The sequence below is a fragment of the Ctenopharyngodon idella genome, chromosome 14 (genome assembly GCF_019924925.1).
Source record: "Ctenopharyngodon idella isolate HZGC_01 chromosome 14, HZGC01, whole genome shotgun sequence".
Classification (NCBI taxonomy): domain Eukaryota; kingdom Metazoa; phylum Chordata; class Actinopteri; order Cypriniformes; family Xenocyprididae; genus Ctenopharyngodon; species Ctenopharyngodon idella.
The window spans coordinates 20,037,923-20,057,438 of NC_067233.1; the positions used below are offsets into that span (position 1 = coordinate 20,037,923).

Below are 19,516 nucleotides of genomic sequence, written 5' to 3' on the forward strand. Positions count from 1 at the left end.
CTCTCTCTCACTCTTTCCTTCCCGACCGTTCACTCCTGCCCTTGCTCCATCCTGACCCCCCAATACTGGAAGACACTCACAAAGGTTTGCCTTCAAGTGTGAAGCCCTGCTATGTAGGAGAAACCATCGGGACACTAGCACAGGGTTTCACCTCCACACGCGTGGAGCGTCCCATCTCTCAAAACAAACTGGCTTCATGAATGTAGATGTTTCTAGCTGTTAGCACTAATTTCTAGCACTAAATCGTAATGAATCCAATCAGAGCGATAATGGTATTGGCTTCTAAATGGGTCCAGATTGATACTTTTTGCAACTTTTGATTTACTGTATTATTATTTTACACACTTAATAACACCTTGCATTTATTTAGGTTGCGTTCATTTAGGTGAACTTGTCATGGGTTCCAAACTCTTTGTAATGCAAGAAACACATTAGCAACATGTTTGAAATGCACTGGCCAAACATTCAAGTCTGAACAGGGTATTTGCAAATACAATGTTTTTAGCCTTACAGTTAGCAAAATGGTGAATCTAACTTAATCTTCCTCATTGGGCACAAGTTATTGCCACTATAGCAAACATGTCAACAGTTCAATTTAACTAAATTGCTTGGGATGGTTCTCTTCAATCTTTTGCTACGCCATAATATTAGTTGACCTGAAAGAGAAACATGGCTGTCGAAGAATTATTATGTACACCACAGCTTCCCTTGTGGCAATAATAGAGTAATGTTGGATAGAAAAAACTGATACTTCTTATTTGAGCCAAAGGCCTGGTAGACCAACCAGAACCACAAAACAGACTGAGACGCTGATTAACATCCCTACATGTGTTATTATTCCTGCAGAGGTCTTTTCCTTTTCGTCTGGCCTTATAATCAGTAAGCTACAAACTTTTTCCTGCTGTAGCCACATCATCCACCATTTAATTTTATACCAATAGAGGTATAATGAGCAATATGTGTTGAGTTGGCACAAAGTACAGTGTTTTACAGTGAGTATAATGCGTACAGCTGCCTTAGAACCACTTCAAACCTCCTGTACCATTACACACCATTGCACTGTGTAAAATGCTGTTTTATCTGTTTAATTTATACAATAAGTTACTTTCAAATAACTCAACTTATCAATATACATGACCATTCAAAAGTTTAGGGTCAGTATAATTTTTTTTAAAAAGAAATGCATTCATTTGCTGTTTCTTGAGCAGCAAATAAGCATATTAAAATGATTTCTGAAGGATCATGTGACACTGAAGAGTGGAGTAATGATGCTGAAAATGCATGTTTAAATATTTAAATTTAAATACAAAACAGTTATTTTAAAATGTCATAATATTTGACAGTATAGGCTATTTGTATTTTTGAATGCAACCACGGTAAGCCTAAGAGACTTCTTTAAAAATCATGTAAAAAAAAAAAAAAAAAAAAATCATACCAACCCCAAACATTTGAACGGTAGTGTATTTAGTTACAAATGAAAACCTCTCCCTTCCCCATTACATATAATGTAGGCTTACATTGTGTGTGACACCATGGGTCTACTGCAAGTTAATGGCATGATACCCATTAAAGGGTTAGTTCACCCAAAAAATGAAAATAATGTCATTTATTACTCACCCTCATGCCGTTCCACACCCGTAAGACCTTCGTTCATCTTCGGAACACAAATTAAGATTTTTTTTTTGAAATCCGATGGCTCAGTGAGACCTGCATAGCCAGCAATGACACTTCCTCTCTTAATATCCATTAATGCACTAAAAACATATTTAAATCAGTACAGTGGTTCAATATTAATATTATAAAGCGACGAGAATATTTTTGGTGGGCCAAAAACGAAGGTCTTACGGGTGTGGAACGGCATGAGGGTGAGTAATAAATTACATTATTTTCATTTTTGGGTGAACTAACCCTTTAACTTGGGTACAAAACAAACAACAGCAAAGTATTTTAATCAACAAAGCTGTCTACACTATCTGTCAGGTTATATAAATATAACATTATGGAAGAGAGAGAGATAGTTGGTGAGAACACAAAAGCAATTATTGTGTAGCTTTCTATTTAAAGTAATGGTGCAGTGTAATTTTTTATATTTATTATGCACTAACGCAATAATGGATTGAATGAATGAAAAATTATACCAAAATTAAAAACTTTGAACCCATTTTTCCAGTTCTAGCATTAGCGAAGTTATTGTGTGCAGTCTTGCTCGACAAATAACTGATCTGAGGGAAAAACCTGGTTATGTCACTTTGCTAATGACAACATAAAAAGACAGATCAGCAAAAAAATTTAGCTTCATATCATTCCAAATTTGTATGACTTTCTTTCTTCTGTGAAGCACAAAATAAGGTATTTTTGAAGAGCGTTGGTGTCAAAAGTTTGTGTTCAACAGAAAAACAAATGAGAGGTGAGTAAATGATGACACATAGTTTTTAGGTGAACTACCTCTTTTAAAAAAAAAGAAACTTTCAAACAGAAATGATAAACTCAGCCTTCAAACCTTGAACTAGTGAATAGGTTCTGCAGAAGCAGAGTTTCCCATCCTAATGAGGTCATACTGGAGCCGTACTGGATAATTAGAAATCTCACTGTACAATACAACACTGCTGCTGTAGGTATTGTCAGTGGGAAGCTCACTTCTGGCTTTTTGGGGGTTCGGGGGGCTGAAGTAGGGCAGAGAATTTCAGATATTTGTGGTATCAAACAACAAACTACTGAGATCTGAAGCGGCATACAATTGTAGCAACCGAAGACCATCAGACACCCACGGTGCCATTCTATAAAGCACTTCCACTGTGCGAACTGCAACATCCTGTAATTAAACTGCTGACAATCTGAAATACATCATCCTGTGAACACACAACCATGGGACGGCTCTGTTTCAGCCCCTGAGACCTAAAAACGATGGAAGACATATTTTGTTGTGTGTCAGACAGAAGCTATGTGTTGTTACTACAGGCGAGCTTCAAAAATACAGCCGTTATGTCCTTCGACAATCCCAGATGAGACAAAGAGAAAGAAAGGGGAATGAAAGAATGGGAACAGAAAAACCTGTCTAAAGAGATGGATAAAATAAAAGGAAGGGAGACTCGCTGGTTAGGGCCTGACCCAGATTGGGAGAAGGTAACATAGCATCACACGCCTTTGACAGAGGGATTTTTACAAGCGCCATTTAATGTTGCACAATTAATGCACGCTTCACACATGAAGGGGCCATTTGCATGCGCACAAAAGAGGGACTTCAAGATGATGAACAGGCCGATGAACCAATCAGCAATCAGCAGAGTGAGCTGGGTTGATTGACAGGCCAGATGTGATGAGGTCGTCCAGTCAGGCAGCAGTAAATACAGGATAAATAGTAGAGAGATCCATTCTACTGGATTTCTGGATCACAGAAGCGTTCCTGCTTTCACATGGCCTCATTAGGTCTCAGCTCTGCACTATCCACTGTGTCCTCTGCGCTTCAAACTTATACCCAAAGTATTTATGTTAAAGAGGCTAAAATTAGTCTCACTCATTCTTTCTCTCTTCCTCTTTCACTCTTCCTCCCAGTTTCACCTTTAGTGTCTTTTGAACCAGATCTGCGGTGTGTGTATGTGGCGGCATGTTATTTTTACCACAATTTACTTCCTGTGTTGTGCACTAATGATTTCGAATATCCTACAATTTCCTGCCACTCACCCTGCTGCATCCTCATCCAGGTCTAGTGTCAGTTTAAAGTCTGTCAAACACAAAATGAGATATTCAGAAAAACATTCATGCTGCCTTATGAAAAAAATAGCAGCATATAGTAGGACTGTACGATTTGCAAATTTTCTGATAAAAATTAAATGCGCATTTAAAATGCATTAAAAAATGTTCCAGTTTTGCTGTGCTTGTTTATAGGGCTGTACAATTTGGCCAAAGATTCTGTGTTTTATATATCACTATGATACGAAGCCCCGCACATGACATGCAAGAAAAAAAAAGTAAATTGTGCACACAATTTACTATTTCTTTCCCTCGATTTGTTAAATCGTGCGTATGATTTACTAATTAATTTCCTTGATTTATAAATTGTGCGCACGATTTAGCAAATTGAGGGAATGGATTAGTAAATCATGCGCGTGATTTATAAATCGAGGAAACAAATTAGTAAATCGTGTGCACGATTTAGGCCCTGTTTACACTGGTGCGTTTTTGTTTTAAAACGGCGTTTTAAAATGAAAACAATCCTCATCTAGACTGGCGTTTCCACAGTGTTTCAGAAACAATCTCCATCTACACTACACAGCCAAAAACGCATGTCACATGACTGTTCATGACAGTTGCCTCTTGTGCATGTAGGCAGCTGCAGTATTAAAAAAACGCAGAGTTTAACTGCACAATGGCTGATAAAAATTACAACAAAGCCAGCAAAGATTGCAGTTCAGTCTCCATGTTATTGTTTACATTGTCGCCAAGGATATGCAGAGTGAACATGTGCAGCCACACCACCGTTTTGGTCCATTTATACTGAAATGCAACCCCGGCGTTTTCAAACTAAAACGGGGTCTGCAGTATTTTCGAAAGTCTCTGTTTTCAAGGTTCAAAAACGCCGGCGTAGTGTAAAAAACAGGTGTAACCGTAGCAAAACGTATGCATTTTAAAACGAAAACGCACCAGTGTAAATGAGGCCTTAGCCTCCTATTTTTCCTGCATGTCATATGCGAGGCTCCATACTATGACTAGAATTTTATATTTTGATGGAAAATGGCAGGGAGAACAACTGTCACGAAAAGTCCAAAGATGAATTAATAAAAACAATAACAAGGTTTAATTAAACAAGTAGCTAACACTCGATACAGCGTGCCACTAAAACACGAACAATACTTGACAAATGAAGAGTGCAAAACGAGTAACTTAAATACACAACAGTGATTAACTAAATGACGAACAGCTGTGATAACTGAGTTAGTGTCCATGGAAACAGATGTGTGGCGGGAAACTAAACAAAGGGAAACATGTGACTGAAGATAAACTAAAAGTCCATGAAAATAAATTTAACAGAACATAACTGTGACAGTACACCCCTCCCAGAAGGCATGACCTCGCGCTGTAAAATATGAAATGAGCGAGGGAAAGGTGGGGGCTTTGGAGGCAGACGAGGAGCTGGCGAAGAGGACAGACAAACAAGCAGGAGAAACCAGTGTGGCAATGATGGAGGTAGCATCCATTGTGGAGATGATGGAAGGATTGGCCAGGTGGTGGTGACCCAGAGCACAGCAAGGATGAAAGCCCGATGGAGGGAGGAGCCATGATGGTGACTTGACAGGCGACATCCGATGGACGACCGATGGAGATGGAGCCGTTAGAAGTGGAGCCCAGGGAGCAGACGGAGAGTCGACAGGCTTGAGTGACACCACTGGCTCTGAAGACCAAGGTGAGGGTGCGGCGTCAAGTGCTTGAGGTGAAGACAGAGTGCCCAAGGACTGAGGCGGAGCCAGTGTGACAGAGGACAGAGGCAGATCCAGGGGGAATGAGGAACCCGCTGAAGCTGTAGGGGTGGAGTGACGGAGCACAGCAGAAGGCTCACAAATCCGTGGCAGAAGCAGAGTGACGACTGACCAAGGAGGTGCCAGTGGGATGAGGGAATCCCGTGAAGTCGCAAGTCCGAGGGTATCTGGTGGAGCCAAGGATGGGAGAAGCCAAGGCGGAGCAGACAGGGCGACGGGCCGAGGTCGTGTGAAGGGATCAGAGGCGGGAGGCAGAGCCACAGGATCCTCTCGCTCGGGCGAGGCTGGTGGTTGTACAGCCTGAGGCTGTCCACTTGCTAATGTTATGGGGTTTCTAATCAAAGACGTTCCCGGGGAAGACGAATTGCTGCAGGCATTCGGCAGAGGTGGGGCTGGAGGACTGGCTGAGCTTTGAGGTGAAGGTGACATAGGTAAGCTTGACGTGATCAATAACGGTAATATCCATTGCCAACAGGTCAATAAAACAGTCGCAGTGCTATCTTGAAACAGCGATAATGAAGAACAGACCAGTGATTCAGGGTGGGATAGGGTGGGAAGCAGTACTTCTGAGTCCAGTCGATTAACCAGTCCTCTGTGTCCAAAACCACCAAAATTGCCTCTGGCACAGTAGTAACCGGCTCACACCCCAGTCAGACTCAGTCTCTATCTGCGGGGGGCTCGGGCGAAATCTCCGCAGATGAAGATGAAGGAAGGTTAATAAAAACAATAACAAGGTTTATTTAACCTCCTAAAAATGTTTTTTTTGAATTTAGTATTTTTTCATGTCGTTACATTGTTTAGAGCATAAGAAACAAACAAACAAACAAAAAAAAACATTTTTGAAAAATTATATTTTATTATTATGTTATGCTATGTCCTCGTAAGTGGACAGCGGGACTCAGTTGTTAAAAAAATAAAATGACATGAAATTACAGGTATATGCAAAAACAATGGGATTATTTTTTTTTTTTTGTTCACCAATAAATTTTTAGGTTTCAGGATTTTTTTTTAATCAAACTTTGTTTAAAGATGATGCCCAACTATGTTATGAAAGATATAATGGAATGAATTGATATACCATTTTAATATGTGGGTAAAATGACCATACATGGGTTTTCCCATTCAATACACTGTATCTAATTTGCATATTAATGTGTTCTTGGAGAAACATGTAATGAAAAAATAAGAGTAATAATGGGAGTAATAGTTGGCAACATTTTCATGATAATATCTAAATAAATCATAGGAATATTGATATGTAATTTCATTCCCTATTCACTTGTTGTGTCTCCTAAAATGCCTGATAAATATAATTCAAGTCCTGGTGTCCTCGATTGAGGACATGTATGAAATCAATGCCCTGTTTTGTAACAGAAAGTCATATTTTGATTAGAAACCCTATAACATTTTTATGAGATGTTGATCTATAACAAACAATTTGAAAATTAGTCAGATTTAAATGATAATAGAAAAAATATTTTCATATTTGCATAAGAGTGCTACATTTGATCATTCAGTCATATTTAAAGACCAAGGAGAAGTTGTTGTCTTGGTGAAACTTCCAAACATTTGATATCTCTGAAAAGCTTTGAATGTGCACTTTATAGGACATCAAGTCTTAAAACTGTTACATGTTTGGTGAATTACATGTATAGTAATTCACTAAAATATAATGTCCTCGTACGAGGACAGAGGGACCCAGAAGGTTAAACAAGAAGCTAATACTCGAGACAGCATGCCACAAACAATACTGGACAAATACTGGACAAATGAAGAGTGCACAAGGAGGACTTAAATACACAATGGTGATGAACTAAATGACGAACAGCTGTGATGATAGAGTTAGTGTCCATAGAAACAGATGAGTGGCAGGAAACTAAACAAAGGGAAACATGTGACTGAAGATAAACTAAAAGTCCATGAAAATGAATTTAACAGAACATAACTGTGACTCCAACAGCCGGACAATCATTATTTAAAAATCCTAATGTTGTGACAAACCTGTATGTTGTTATGTTTTGTTGAAGGGGTCATGAATTGAGAAATCAACTTTTCCTTGAGCTATTGATATATAAGAGACCATCGTACTATAAGAATACCCTCAACGTTTCAGAACTGAAAACTTCTTTTTAGTCCAGTAAAAGCTTTTATTGACACCAGGCCCAGCGAGCAACTCATCCCGGAATGTGCCTATCCTATAGATAGGTGAAAAGCTGCCTCCACAGAAGAAATCGTGTTAGTGAGATGAGAGAAGAGCAATACAGGACTAAAAATAACATTACCTTTCAAAGGATCCTTATGCTAGGAATATGTTTTTTTTTTTTCAACAATGTGAATGTCTCCGTTGAACATTATTTATTTGTACTCGGTACATTTCACTGTGGATTCTTTGGTTAATCAATTGCATTTCGGCGCAGGCTTTGCAAACAGACTTTTACGATATGGACTTGACAGTAATGCAACAACATGTAAGTAACTGTGTTAATTCTAATGCCTGATCTGATCTGTGACCAGTGATTTCTGATATGTAATGATTCATGTACAGTCAGATTTTGTTTGTCTATGTGTCAGTAAATCAAACCAGTGACTAAACGGTCAACTTCAAGTTGTTTCTCCTAAGAGGATGAAAATAATCTGTTATTTAAATGGTGATTAAATTATATATAGAAAGCGACCAAAGAACGCTCCCTTTACAATTGCTGGAGCTGTCAATCAACAGTGCAAGTTTATCAGTGACTGAGTTCTGGACTCACACCAAAACTCCTGTTTTATTCAACGAATCTCCTAGTTACATCGAGTTTGCACTGTTAGTTATGATGAAAGCATTCATTAGTGTGTAGAAATTGAGTTGCAATGATGAGATCACTGCTTTCATGCGCTCAATAACGTGTCTGTGATCAGCTACAATGTTCATCACTGCAACCTTTCATGCCACGATCTAAATATAATGCCATAGATCTAAATGTAATGCTATCATCAACACTTTTCATGATTAGTTAACTTTGAGAGCTGTAATAGTAAAAATGTGCTAAAAGTTTTTGAGAGAGAAATACTTAGCTATTTCATATGCAAAGATGTTAGCCAATCACAGCAGTGGTCGTTTATTTATTTTGGTAGAAAACCACAGGGAACCCTTGTGCACAGGGAACCCTAAAGCTTCTATTGTTGACAACAGCCGGTTTATAAGCACTTCTCATTAGTTTAGGAAAATTGTTGGCGCACATTGAATTTTCAAACGCACATTATAAGCGACCCAAACTCAGAGCAGAGGCAGAGATGGAGTTCACCTGAAGCAGCATTTACTGTAAACCAAGCTGCTCTGAGACACTGAAAACACCATCATGTCAAAGAAGTGGCATGCTTCACTCTGAAATACACAGCATATACATATATATATATATATTGCTATTTTGATTTTATTTTGATTCTTGTGCAGCTCTAGGCTAGCATACAGATTTGTAAATACTTAAACAATGACAGAATTTCACTGTTCCTTTAAAGGAAGTTATGACATATGAAACGTAATGATGAATGACAGGCTAGGTGAGCCGGAGGTCCTGTCCAGGGCATAGATGACCACATTTTGTTTTCCATCCTACAGCATGTGTGTATGTGTGTGTGCGTGTGAGAGAGAGAAAGACACAGATAGCGGTGTGCGAACATTGTCAAGCGTGTGAGCGTTCTTTATTACACACATCTGTATGTATTGGTGTGTGTGCATGCTCAAGTTAACGTCTCTGGTGACCCGTAACATATGTATGTGTGTGTCCGTGTGTTTGTGCATCTGTGTGGGAGGAAACAGTTTTCATCATTTTCCTGCAGTCCTGTATCACCGCATTTGATGCGAAATTGTCTCTCTCTCTCTCTCTCTCTCTCTCTCTCTTTCCCACTCTCTCTCCATTGCATCATTCAGGTGGGCGATGAAGTTGATTAGCTCAGTATCTGGTTAGATGGGCAGCACTTTAGTCCTGTATAAAAGCATTCTCACATGCATGAAGGCAGAACCGAAGTGTCTGACACTGGCTACTTTCGGAATAGTATACTATAATACTACATACTTCATACTACAATACTACCCTTACTATTTCTGCAGTATGTGTGTTGAATACAGCATGCACGTTTTCTGTATGCATGAACAACTACTACATTTGCCAAAATGTGCAATATACAACAGTATTGCAGTACTGCATTATGCAATGCATTGGGCACTATATCCCACAATGCACTTTGCTCAACTTGCATTTACATTGTGACAAATGAACTAAGTAATATCAGCTGCAATGTTTTACATCCTTTTCTGGCCTCGTTACTTAAATAGACTGTCAAGAATTAAGATGACTACAGAAAATTTGATTAAAAATGCAAAATAACTGAAACTGTATTCTACTCACATGTAATATGCTGCCTTTAAGTCATGTAAGAATGATTGTATTCACAAAATGAGCACTCATGAACACCACTTCAAATTCATAATTCTTTAAGCTCCGACTTTCTGAGCCAAGGCCAGAAAATTTTAAAAAAAATCATGGTGGAAACTAATTGGTATTGGTTATGATTAAGTAATTGTGAATGTTTTCTGTACACTTTTTAATTGTGCACATTTTGTGTGTTCTAAATGAAGAAAATCAATAAATTGTGCTAGAAAATACTGCTCACTTAGGCACTTGTGCGTCAAAACACCCATCGTTCTGTGGCTGAAGTACAATGCTAACTACGCTGATAAAGCATCGATTACACACCAATGTGCATTTTTTAATTTAAAACATGTTAATAGTGAAATCAAAAGAATTTTGAAATTGGCCAATGCATCAATTTTTTCCCCCAACCAAAATCACTTAAAAGAACACATTAACACAATCACGTTATCTTCCAGACTACAGGAACATGATGAGGATTAAACATGCATGTAATAAGGTCATGTGACAAAGTTAATGAATGGGAGAAACTGCAATGCGCAAAATGACGGCTCTAGTCCTGCCTTCTAAATAAAAGAGCCAATCAGTGTTAGAAGCTCTGGTTTCCATAGAAACATGAGAGTTATGATATGAAATGTTATGTAAATGTAAGTTTGGCCAGACGTTTTTTAAGATTTCAGTATTTCCCAATAGATAGGAATTCAAATAAATAGGAGTTGGTCTTGCTAGACATTACAAATATGGCTGCCAAGTGAACTGACTTTCCAGTGAAGTTGGTATGAAACGGAAGTTGTGATAGTTTTTTCTTCCATATTGTGACGCATATCCAAGTGAAACAGCTTCTCAAACAAGAAAAAATGTAGGGTGGGACTTTTTGTCCATGGGGATTGGATGGTTGTGTTTTGCTATTGCTGTGATGTCATGTGAGTGACAGGTTTTCCTGTACTCACACCAGTAAACACGTCATCAGAGAACAAAAGAGAAGTTGTATTAGTGCTGGGCGGTATACCGGTTCATATGGTATGCCGGTTGCAATTTTGAGACCGATATTTATTTTTTAAAAACCGCCATACCAGTGCGTAGCTGAAACAGCTGCTGTATCTATTCAATGGCCATGAAGCACTATGTAGAGTGTATAGAGGGCGGACTTCTATTAACTGCATACCCTTCTTACACTAATAGAAACAACTTTATAACACAACAATAAATAACTCACAAAACTATCTCTCTTTAATACTGCAAAAACCATGTAGAGCCATATGATTACCGCGATGCAGAAAACACGGATGAAATCACGGAATCTAGTCACAATTAGAACTTGCTGTATAAAGTGGAACGTCACAGAATTTGGCAATTTTTGGATGAATAAATCAAAAGTAGGGTTGTACAATGAATCAGATATCGATACGGACTAGTGTTTGTGATAATAAAGCTAAAAAAGACTGCTATTGAAATTTAAAGTCTGTATGAATGAGCGCTGCATTTTCGTCAACTACACATACTGAGGCACGCGTGACGCTTGCGATGATTTCAGTGTCTGCTGTCTCACTTATACATGAACTTCTTCTGCAGAGCTGCTCTTAGAGTCACTTTATGAACATTTCACCGTTTAATTTAATAAAACTATCGACATTTGTCATATCATATACACAGGAAGTCAAAGGTCTTCACGACCCTGTCAAAATAAAAGTTCGGTATAAATTGAAAATAACAGAAATATACTATTGTACAATCGAGTATATTTTAATTAATAGAGACAATAATAATAATAATCATAATAATAATAACACCGTTTATTAAAACACAAACTCAACGGTCTTCATTAAAATGACAGAAATTGCACAGTAAAAATTTAGCCTACTTATTAATATAATTATTAATTTAATTAAATAATTAAATTATTTGATTACATTTTAAACTAAATTGTTAATTTTATGAACTTATTTGATTACATTTTTAAATAAATTTTGATTTGTCCTTACAATGTTTATATAATATATTCCCTGTACTCCTGACAGTAAAATATGCCAAAATAAAGGTCCAGTGAAAAAAAACATGATATACCGTGAAACTGCCAGAATCTTAAAAAAAAACTGTGATACAGATTTTTGGTCAAACCACCCAGCACTAAGTTGTATACTTTGCAGTATGCAGTACTCTAGAATTCTATTCCAAACACAGCCTGTGTGTGAGAGAAAGAGATTGCTGGGACACAAGCGCATGCACATCCATTCATCTATCTGCTGTCAATTGCCTAATTCCCCGTCTCTCCCACTTCTCATCCTCCACACTTTTCACACATTCCCCCTCTCTTTTCTTTCACCTGCTCTCGTCTCATTTATCGCCAGGCTCATGTCAACACTCTCTCTTAGTTTTTGTGTTGGGCCCTAACATCCCGCTCATGCTGCGTGTCGGCACTCGGCAGGAGGCATGCATGAATTAACACAGACACACAATCTGAAGAAAATGTTGATCTTTGAAGTTGTTTTCGATAACGCCTCGAACGTGTGTGTTTATGACTGCGTGCAAATAATATATTCCTGTTTTTAAACCTCCTAGGGGCCAAGGACACCTATTAGTACCAATCATAAAAAATACACTATGATGCAATTAGAATAATCTAGTCATTATTGTCGCATTACTACATTCTTTGAGGAGACAGATGGCAGTGAGGCACATTTTGTCTCGCAGAGAATGCAGCACATAATAACGTGGAAATGAGCAAAATCATCTCAAGCAATCTACTCGCTTATTCACTTTGTGTTTTTCTCTAATATGCCATCTTCCATGCACCACCTTCACTCTGTTACTCCCTAGAAAAATTTGCAAAAAGTACTATGGTTACCATGTATTTATGAACACAGTGCTATGGTTATGCTAAGCATTCCATCCTCCAAATATTGGACATTGGTACCAGAGTATTACCATGGTTTATAATAAAGAATAATGATAATACTGTGACACAGCGTCAGCACCACGAGGGGGCCCCAGGGGGCCTGGCCCGGCCACCTTGGTGACTGTGCCTCCTCACCTCTGGTCGACCAGAGAAGATCTCCCACACAGAAGTATACGAGATGGTGAGTGGATGGGTGTAAGCTGTCAAATACATGGTTGAATTGTTTTCGTGGTAACACTTTATTTTACAGCGTCATTGTTACATATGTTACATGTAGTTACTATAGTAATAACTATAAATTATGCATAATTACATGCAATTAACCCTAAACCAAACCAAACCCTAATCCTAACCCTAAAGTAAGTACATGTAATTACTTAATATTACTCAGTACTTAAATGTATAATTACAGTGTAACAAAGACACCTTAAAATAAAGTGTAACCGTTTTCATTTCGGTTCGTTCTTGGCAAAAGTATGTTATAAGCTTCAGATAACGATTGTAAATTTCTTTTAGAGCTCCTTGGATTCAACCCAGTTTATTTTTCTCATTTATTTAAAATAAAATGACATTACTTATTAATAAACTGTATAGCCTATATACAATTATTTTATTATTGAATTATTTATTCATTAAATTATAGCCTAAATTATGTGGCAGCCTAAGCATCATGTTTGTGATTTTTTTTATTCGTCATGTACGTGTATTTATGACATCAGTTACTGCCTTATTTGTTCAAAAACAGAAGTAACTTAAAATGCTATTTTGTATTCTTCTTTTCAGATTTTTAGTATAGTAGGGTACAGTAAAACTACAGCACGTCAAGAAGGCTATTTTACGGAGCTGTCAACACAGAAAACACTGATGGCATGCCTTCTGTTGAAGAACACCCAACGATATATTATTAAACTGTACATAAAATAATTTATTGAGAAGTTTCATGCTCGTTATTCCCCCATTTTATTCGTTGCACCTGTTTCTGAATATTGCTTTATGTACACTAAAATATTACACTATTCAGAAACAGGTGCAGACGTGTAGTTATTTTTCTAAATTTTATTTTTTTTCTGTTGACTGAAATAAAATAATGCTTGGTAACATTATTTTTTATATGAGAGAAATCATCGCCTACTGCCACTGCAGTTCTTTATTTTTTGTCCGCAGAACAAAGTGAATAAGCAGTTTAACCTGTCTTCCAAACCTTACAAACAAGTACTGTGGCAATACTATTGTAAAGTGATGGTTTCAGATAATAATACTATAGTACTTTAAATATGCCATAGCACTGAAATTCATGTACCATGGTATCTACATGGTACTTCAAAGAATACCATGGTAATACAATAGTGCATGTCCAAAATATCATGGAAGTACCATGTTACTTTTTGGTACATTTTAAGTGTAACAAAACTGTAACATGGTTATGTCATGATTTTTTAAACATGGTCGCATGTTTCTTAATTTCTGGACATGTATGGTAATACAACAGTACTGTTTGACCTACATTGGAGTATATGTAAATACCAGGCAATATATGCATATATATGAAAGTACCATGGTATCACACCTTATATTGTATCATGGATATCACAGTACTTTTTCCTAAAAGTTTCTTGAACAATCAAGCAGTTTCACACTTCCACTGCGTCCTCCTAATACCTTTCTCACCTTCACACCAGCTGCTTTGCTCTGCTTGTACGCCAGCAATATCTGGACACGCTCTCACACAGACTTTCCCTAAAGCTTATTACCCAGGATACCTAACGGTTAATATTACATAAATGTGACACATATGCCACACTATAATTATTTAATGCAGAATGGCATATGTTGTTAAATAATTACAGACGGCCACACTCCAGGGTTAAGGAAAAGTCCTTTACAATATACTCACCACATCTCTCTCTCTCTTGTTGCCCAAACCTTTCTCACTCTACACACTACGGTGGTCCAAAACATGCCTGCACTGCCCGCTCTTATTGTCTTCCATAATCCAAACAAATTCCAGTGTTGATCACATACACACAGGAAACAGATGCTTTTGGGTAGCTTTTCAGTATGCACAGCCATTGCTGATGTCTAATTAGCCCCTCTCTCTACTAACCACCCACACTAAACATCCACATATCCCAGAATCCAATGATGCTGTAATGCCCACATCCTCACTATATAGGCTTTCTAATAGTTATTTTTGATCATATATTTTTCTCTTGCAAAAACTATAAATATAAAAATGGCTGTGAACACTGATACGCTTATAGTGCAATGCACTGGTATAGTTATGATGGGTTTGCATAGGCGCTTAACGTATTTATGCTCATCATCATCACAGTAAATATATAGTACTGCAATGCACTGAATGCAACTTGCTTCCTGCAATAACATTTAGCTTTAATGCCTTTGGGATTTCTGCAGGCACTAGATGCAGTGCATTCTCTGTGTGCAGCCTTGTTTACAGTGGTAACGCTGTACCAACGAATCGATAAACTTCGGAATGATAATAACATACCCACATAGGCCATCTATGCAAGGATGTCCATGTCAGTGCATGAGCTGACATTGCCAGCATCTCAGCGCATTTTCCCCGCATGACTAAAGTGCACTCGTGCAAGGTCTCGAGGTATTGCAAATTTCACATCATTACACGCAGAATCGATACGGTAACTCACAAGATCATCTCGTTATCCGAGCGCTGCTACCCGACAAGCGCGCGCACTAACATTGGAGTAAAAGATGCGTATAGGCGGGCACAATGAGATGAATAAAATAATGCCGGAATGCAATGCAAAAGCCACGCTACCTTTAAGTCGTCCTTTCGCTGTCATCCTCAAACTGCAAAAAATATTTCATTGGATCGAGATGTTAATCTCTCTCTCTTGCTCTCCTCCCCCCTCTATCTCTCTCTCGGGTAACCTGGCACTGTATAACAGTTCATCTATCCTCCAGCAGGCGCGCAGCCGTCGATGCGCTCCACATGTGGCAAGCTGTTGTCGCATTTATTCTTTAAAACGGTTAACTAGATTTATGTTCCTAGTATTCAGTCCGACAGCGCATAGAAGGTGTTTTTATTGTTAGCACGATTTCACTATGATTATAATAATGTTATTAATTATAAACGTTAAGCATTTGGTCTAGTTGGCAAAGGCCGGCCCGGTCTCGAGATGGGCCGACCGCCCCGCCCCCTTTAGTTACTGTTGCTATGTATATCCGACAAGCCATGGCGCTCTCACACCACACATCATGCTCTCTCAGAGTGAAAAATACATTGGAGCAAAGAGGACGCTGACAATGCGTCGACAGAAGAGAAATTTAAACAATAAATACCATTTTGTAGCTCTTTAATGTGTCTTGACAGATTGCTGTAGCACCTCAGTTCAAGCAGCCTGTGACACTACACACCATTTTTCAAGTTCAAGTCCACAACGTTAATCTAATTGCTTTGTCAGACATAAATGTGGATACGGCGTTATGATTGGTTAGATCGTCTGTCAATCAAACTCCCTGCAAAGGACGTTCAGTCAAAATCAAGCAAGTGATCAGAGAGAGAGCGCAACACGAGCAAATTGTCAGTAAAAGTTAGATTGATGGACCTTAAAAAAGGAAAGGCGATGCAGAAAAGGTTCGAGAAAGCAAAAAAGGGCTCTTTAGTCCGACGCTGCCAAATGCCTAAAATTAACCGAACTCTTTTTAAAGGGTATAAATTCGGCTGCTGCTGCAGCAGAGGACAGTATTGCCGTAAAGGTAAGAAAAAACAGAAAATACAGCTAGCTCAAGTCATTTTGACACAATTCACGCTACTTCTGTCAGTTTGCTTCAGTGTTTTTTTTTGTTTGTTTTTTTGTATTAAACAGTTTTAAGCGTAGCATACAACCCCCGTATATTTTAAAATGTCATTGCTTCGTGATAATTGGTTACAAGTGTTAGCAGGCCTGTTACTGACATGACTGAAATATCAGCAGATAAGGTGAGGGATTTAGGGTAAACAGACTGCTGTACGCTACACTACTTGCAATATAGTCTGGTAATGTGGGCTGGTGTGGCCACAGTGCCAGGGCTGAATTTTAGTCCCAGTCCGCCTCTGTCCGGGAGGTTAATAAAGGCCTTCTGACGCTTCCAGGTTCTACATCAGAACGGTGGCTCAGTATTGGCTGACACTCTTAACGTGAGCAGCACAACACATGCGTGTGATGCTGACGCAGGAACCGGCCAATACTGAGCCGCGTTCTGACATAGAACCTGGAAGCGCTGAACATAAACAGCATACGAGAATGACACAGAAGAGAAGATAGTGTTGAATAAAGTCGTTATTTTTGTTTTGTTTTTGCGCACAAGAAGTATTCTCGTCGCTGTTACTCTCGTCATAAGATTAAGGTTGAACCACTGCAGTCACGTCAACTTTTTTAATGATGCCTTTAGTACCTTTCTGGACCTTGAAAATGGTGGTTGAATTGCTGTCTATGGAGGAGTCATATACCTCTCGGATTTCATCAAAAATATCTTAATTTGTGTTCCGAATATGAACAAAGGTCTTATGGGTGTGAAACGACATGAGGGTGAGTAGGCTAATAAATGACAGAATTTTCATTTTGGGTGAACTAACCCTTTAATGATGCAAATCTTAAAAAGATACTAGTCCCTGAATTACTTTCATTAATAAAGTACTCATAACATAATTATTGTAGATGTTAGTTTTAAGGAATAAATGCTCAAATGGATTGCCATACCTCGCCTGCATCAGCATCACTGAGCATAGAGAGCCTTAATGGGTTTGCCAATCTCAAAAGGGAAAGAAAGAGTTTTTTTTAGATGCAAACACACCATCTGAGGCATCCTTTGATCACTGATCAATCATTGATGCATGACTTATGTTTTCAAAACCTTACAAGCGCATCATCATATAGAAACAGAATCATCGTGAATCATTCACAATCGCATATAATGTTGCATGCTTAAATGTGCTGAGTATGGTTAACAATGAACACAACACAACACAATGCACTTACATTTGATTACGCGGTCGGTAGGGTTTAAACCCATGATGTCTGCGCTGGACATTCTCATGGGTTGTTGTAGATAACGGGGAAAGTGCGCCTACTCCTAACGGGTGAGCGTGCGGTCTTCGGTGCCTCGGGATGCGCGGGCTGCAGAAGCCGCATCACTTGGTGCGTCTCTCCTCAGTCCACCGTCGGTCGGGGGAAAGATGTGTCGCAGTTGATCCGGGGGAAACAGTGATGCTGGGAATGCTGGACTCTGCCTGGTGCCGAGTGAGGGCGAATGGGTAGACAGATAGATGGATGGATGGAGCAGCAGGAGGGGGGCTGGGAGACTTTTGCTCGGTTCAGGGTATCCTCAGCGCGTTGCAGCACCACCCCGACATGGCGAAGACAGGAACTCCCACGCTCTGGCTTGCAGGGACTGCCTCATACCGCCATCACGCGGAGGCTGATTCGGGGTTTCCCTGCGCACGAGATGAGAGAGAGAGCGCGCGCCGAGGCCTTGTTGCTGCTTTATTGACGTCAGTCTTTTTAATGCTTCATGGCGTAGAAAGTCTATCTGACTGTACAAAATAGAGGAAAAAGTGTAGTATTATATTATGAATATTAAAAACAACAACCAGATTCTTTGTTGTTATTATTATTATTATTTAAATTGCCATCAAGAATTTATCCGTCCATCTATACAACAAGAATGCTGTACAAATACTGCTGTTTCGTAAGCAAAAGTACATAACAATGAAATGGTTTCCATTGATTTTGGGCATTGCACCATGGTAATACCATGGATTTTGGACACCATGGTATCAATGTTATTATAAGTAATAGCAATAGCATGTAAATAATGTTGGATAGTCATTCAGTACCAAGATATTTATCAGAGTATCATTTAATTACTGCCATAGCACATATTTTGCACATGTAATCAGTAGGCCTATTATTTTTGTATCAGTATTATAAGTGCATTGTATGTTGCACATCAACAATACTATTCTGTTCTATTCTATTGTAACTGAATGATTCCACCTTAGGTCTGTTTTTTTTTTTTTTCTTTTTTCTTTCAGTGAATGTGATTGTCTTAATGGGGTATAGGGCTGTGCTGCAGGATGAAGATATCACAATGAAAGGTATTTTAGGAATATAGGCCGATAGTTTGATCTTTTTGGATTTGTGTAATCAGGATTATGTGAGGATCAGACAAAAGCACCTAAAATATGTGCTATTAATTGTTTGGACAATCAAATATTAGAAATGAGAACAAAGGCGTAAGACAATAAATAAAGAATTAGAATGCATCAAATTAATTCTAATCAGAATGGGGGGGGGGGGTCCTTTTCATTTAAATTAATTAAATAATTAAAGGATTAAAAGAGATTTAAGGGAATAAAGAAAAAATAAGTAAGAATATAGTTCTAGTTCTAATTGTTTGAACTAATCAATTTAAACTATTTGCAAATTATATTTTATTTTAAAACATGCACACGTGCAATCTAATTCGTGTGTCTAATATGTTGAAAACACGAAATGTTTCCGTTCTCGTCACATTCAGTTACATGAATGAATAATGCACATGATACCATGTTTTCAGTTGATAAACTTGATAAAGTTAAGTAGTTTGCATCACTGGATATTACTGTTGGTCGTTTAACATTTCTATCGTAAAACAGTGGACAAATATTAAATGTTTAGCTACTTACATCTTACCACGCACCATCTCCATTAAAACTAAAAGCATCG

General features: G+C 38.4%; 1 protein-coding gene across 5 annotated transcripts in view; it reads right to left on the reverse strand.

Moving 5' to 3' along the window:
* Positions 1 to 18,299, reverse strand: part of ppp3cb (protein phosphatase 3, catalytic subunit, beta isozyme) — a 96,609-nt gene extending 78,310 nt beyond the window's left edge. The window contains exon 1 of one of the 5 annotated variants that reach the window (XM_051860757.1): positions 17,789 to 18,299. In XM_051860757.1, coding sequence (XP_051716717.1) covers positions 17,789 to 17,846 — 58 coding nt within the window. In that variant the 5' untranslated portion in view covers positions 17,847 to 18,299. Of the gene's footprint in view, positions 1 to 3,681; positions 3,724 to 15,294; positions 15,323 to 15,585; positions 15,745 to 17,788 lie in introns of those variants that run through there. The other 4 variants (XM_051860752.1, XM_051860753.1, XM_051860755.1 and 1 more) reach the window with 4 other exon arrangements.
* Between the last annotated feature and the right edge of the window lie 1,217 nt (positions 18,300 to 19,516).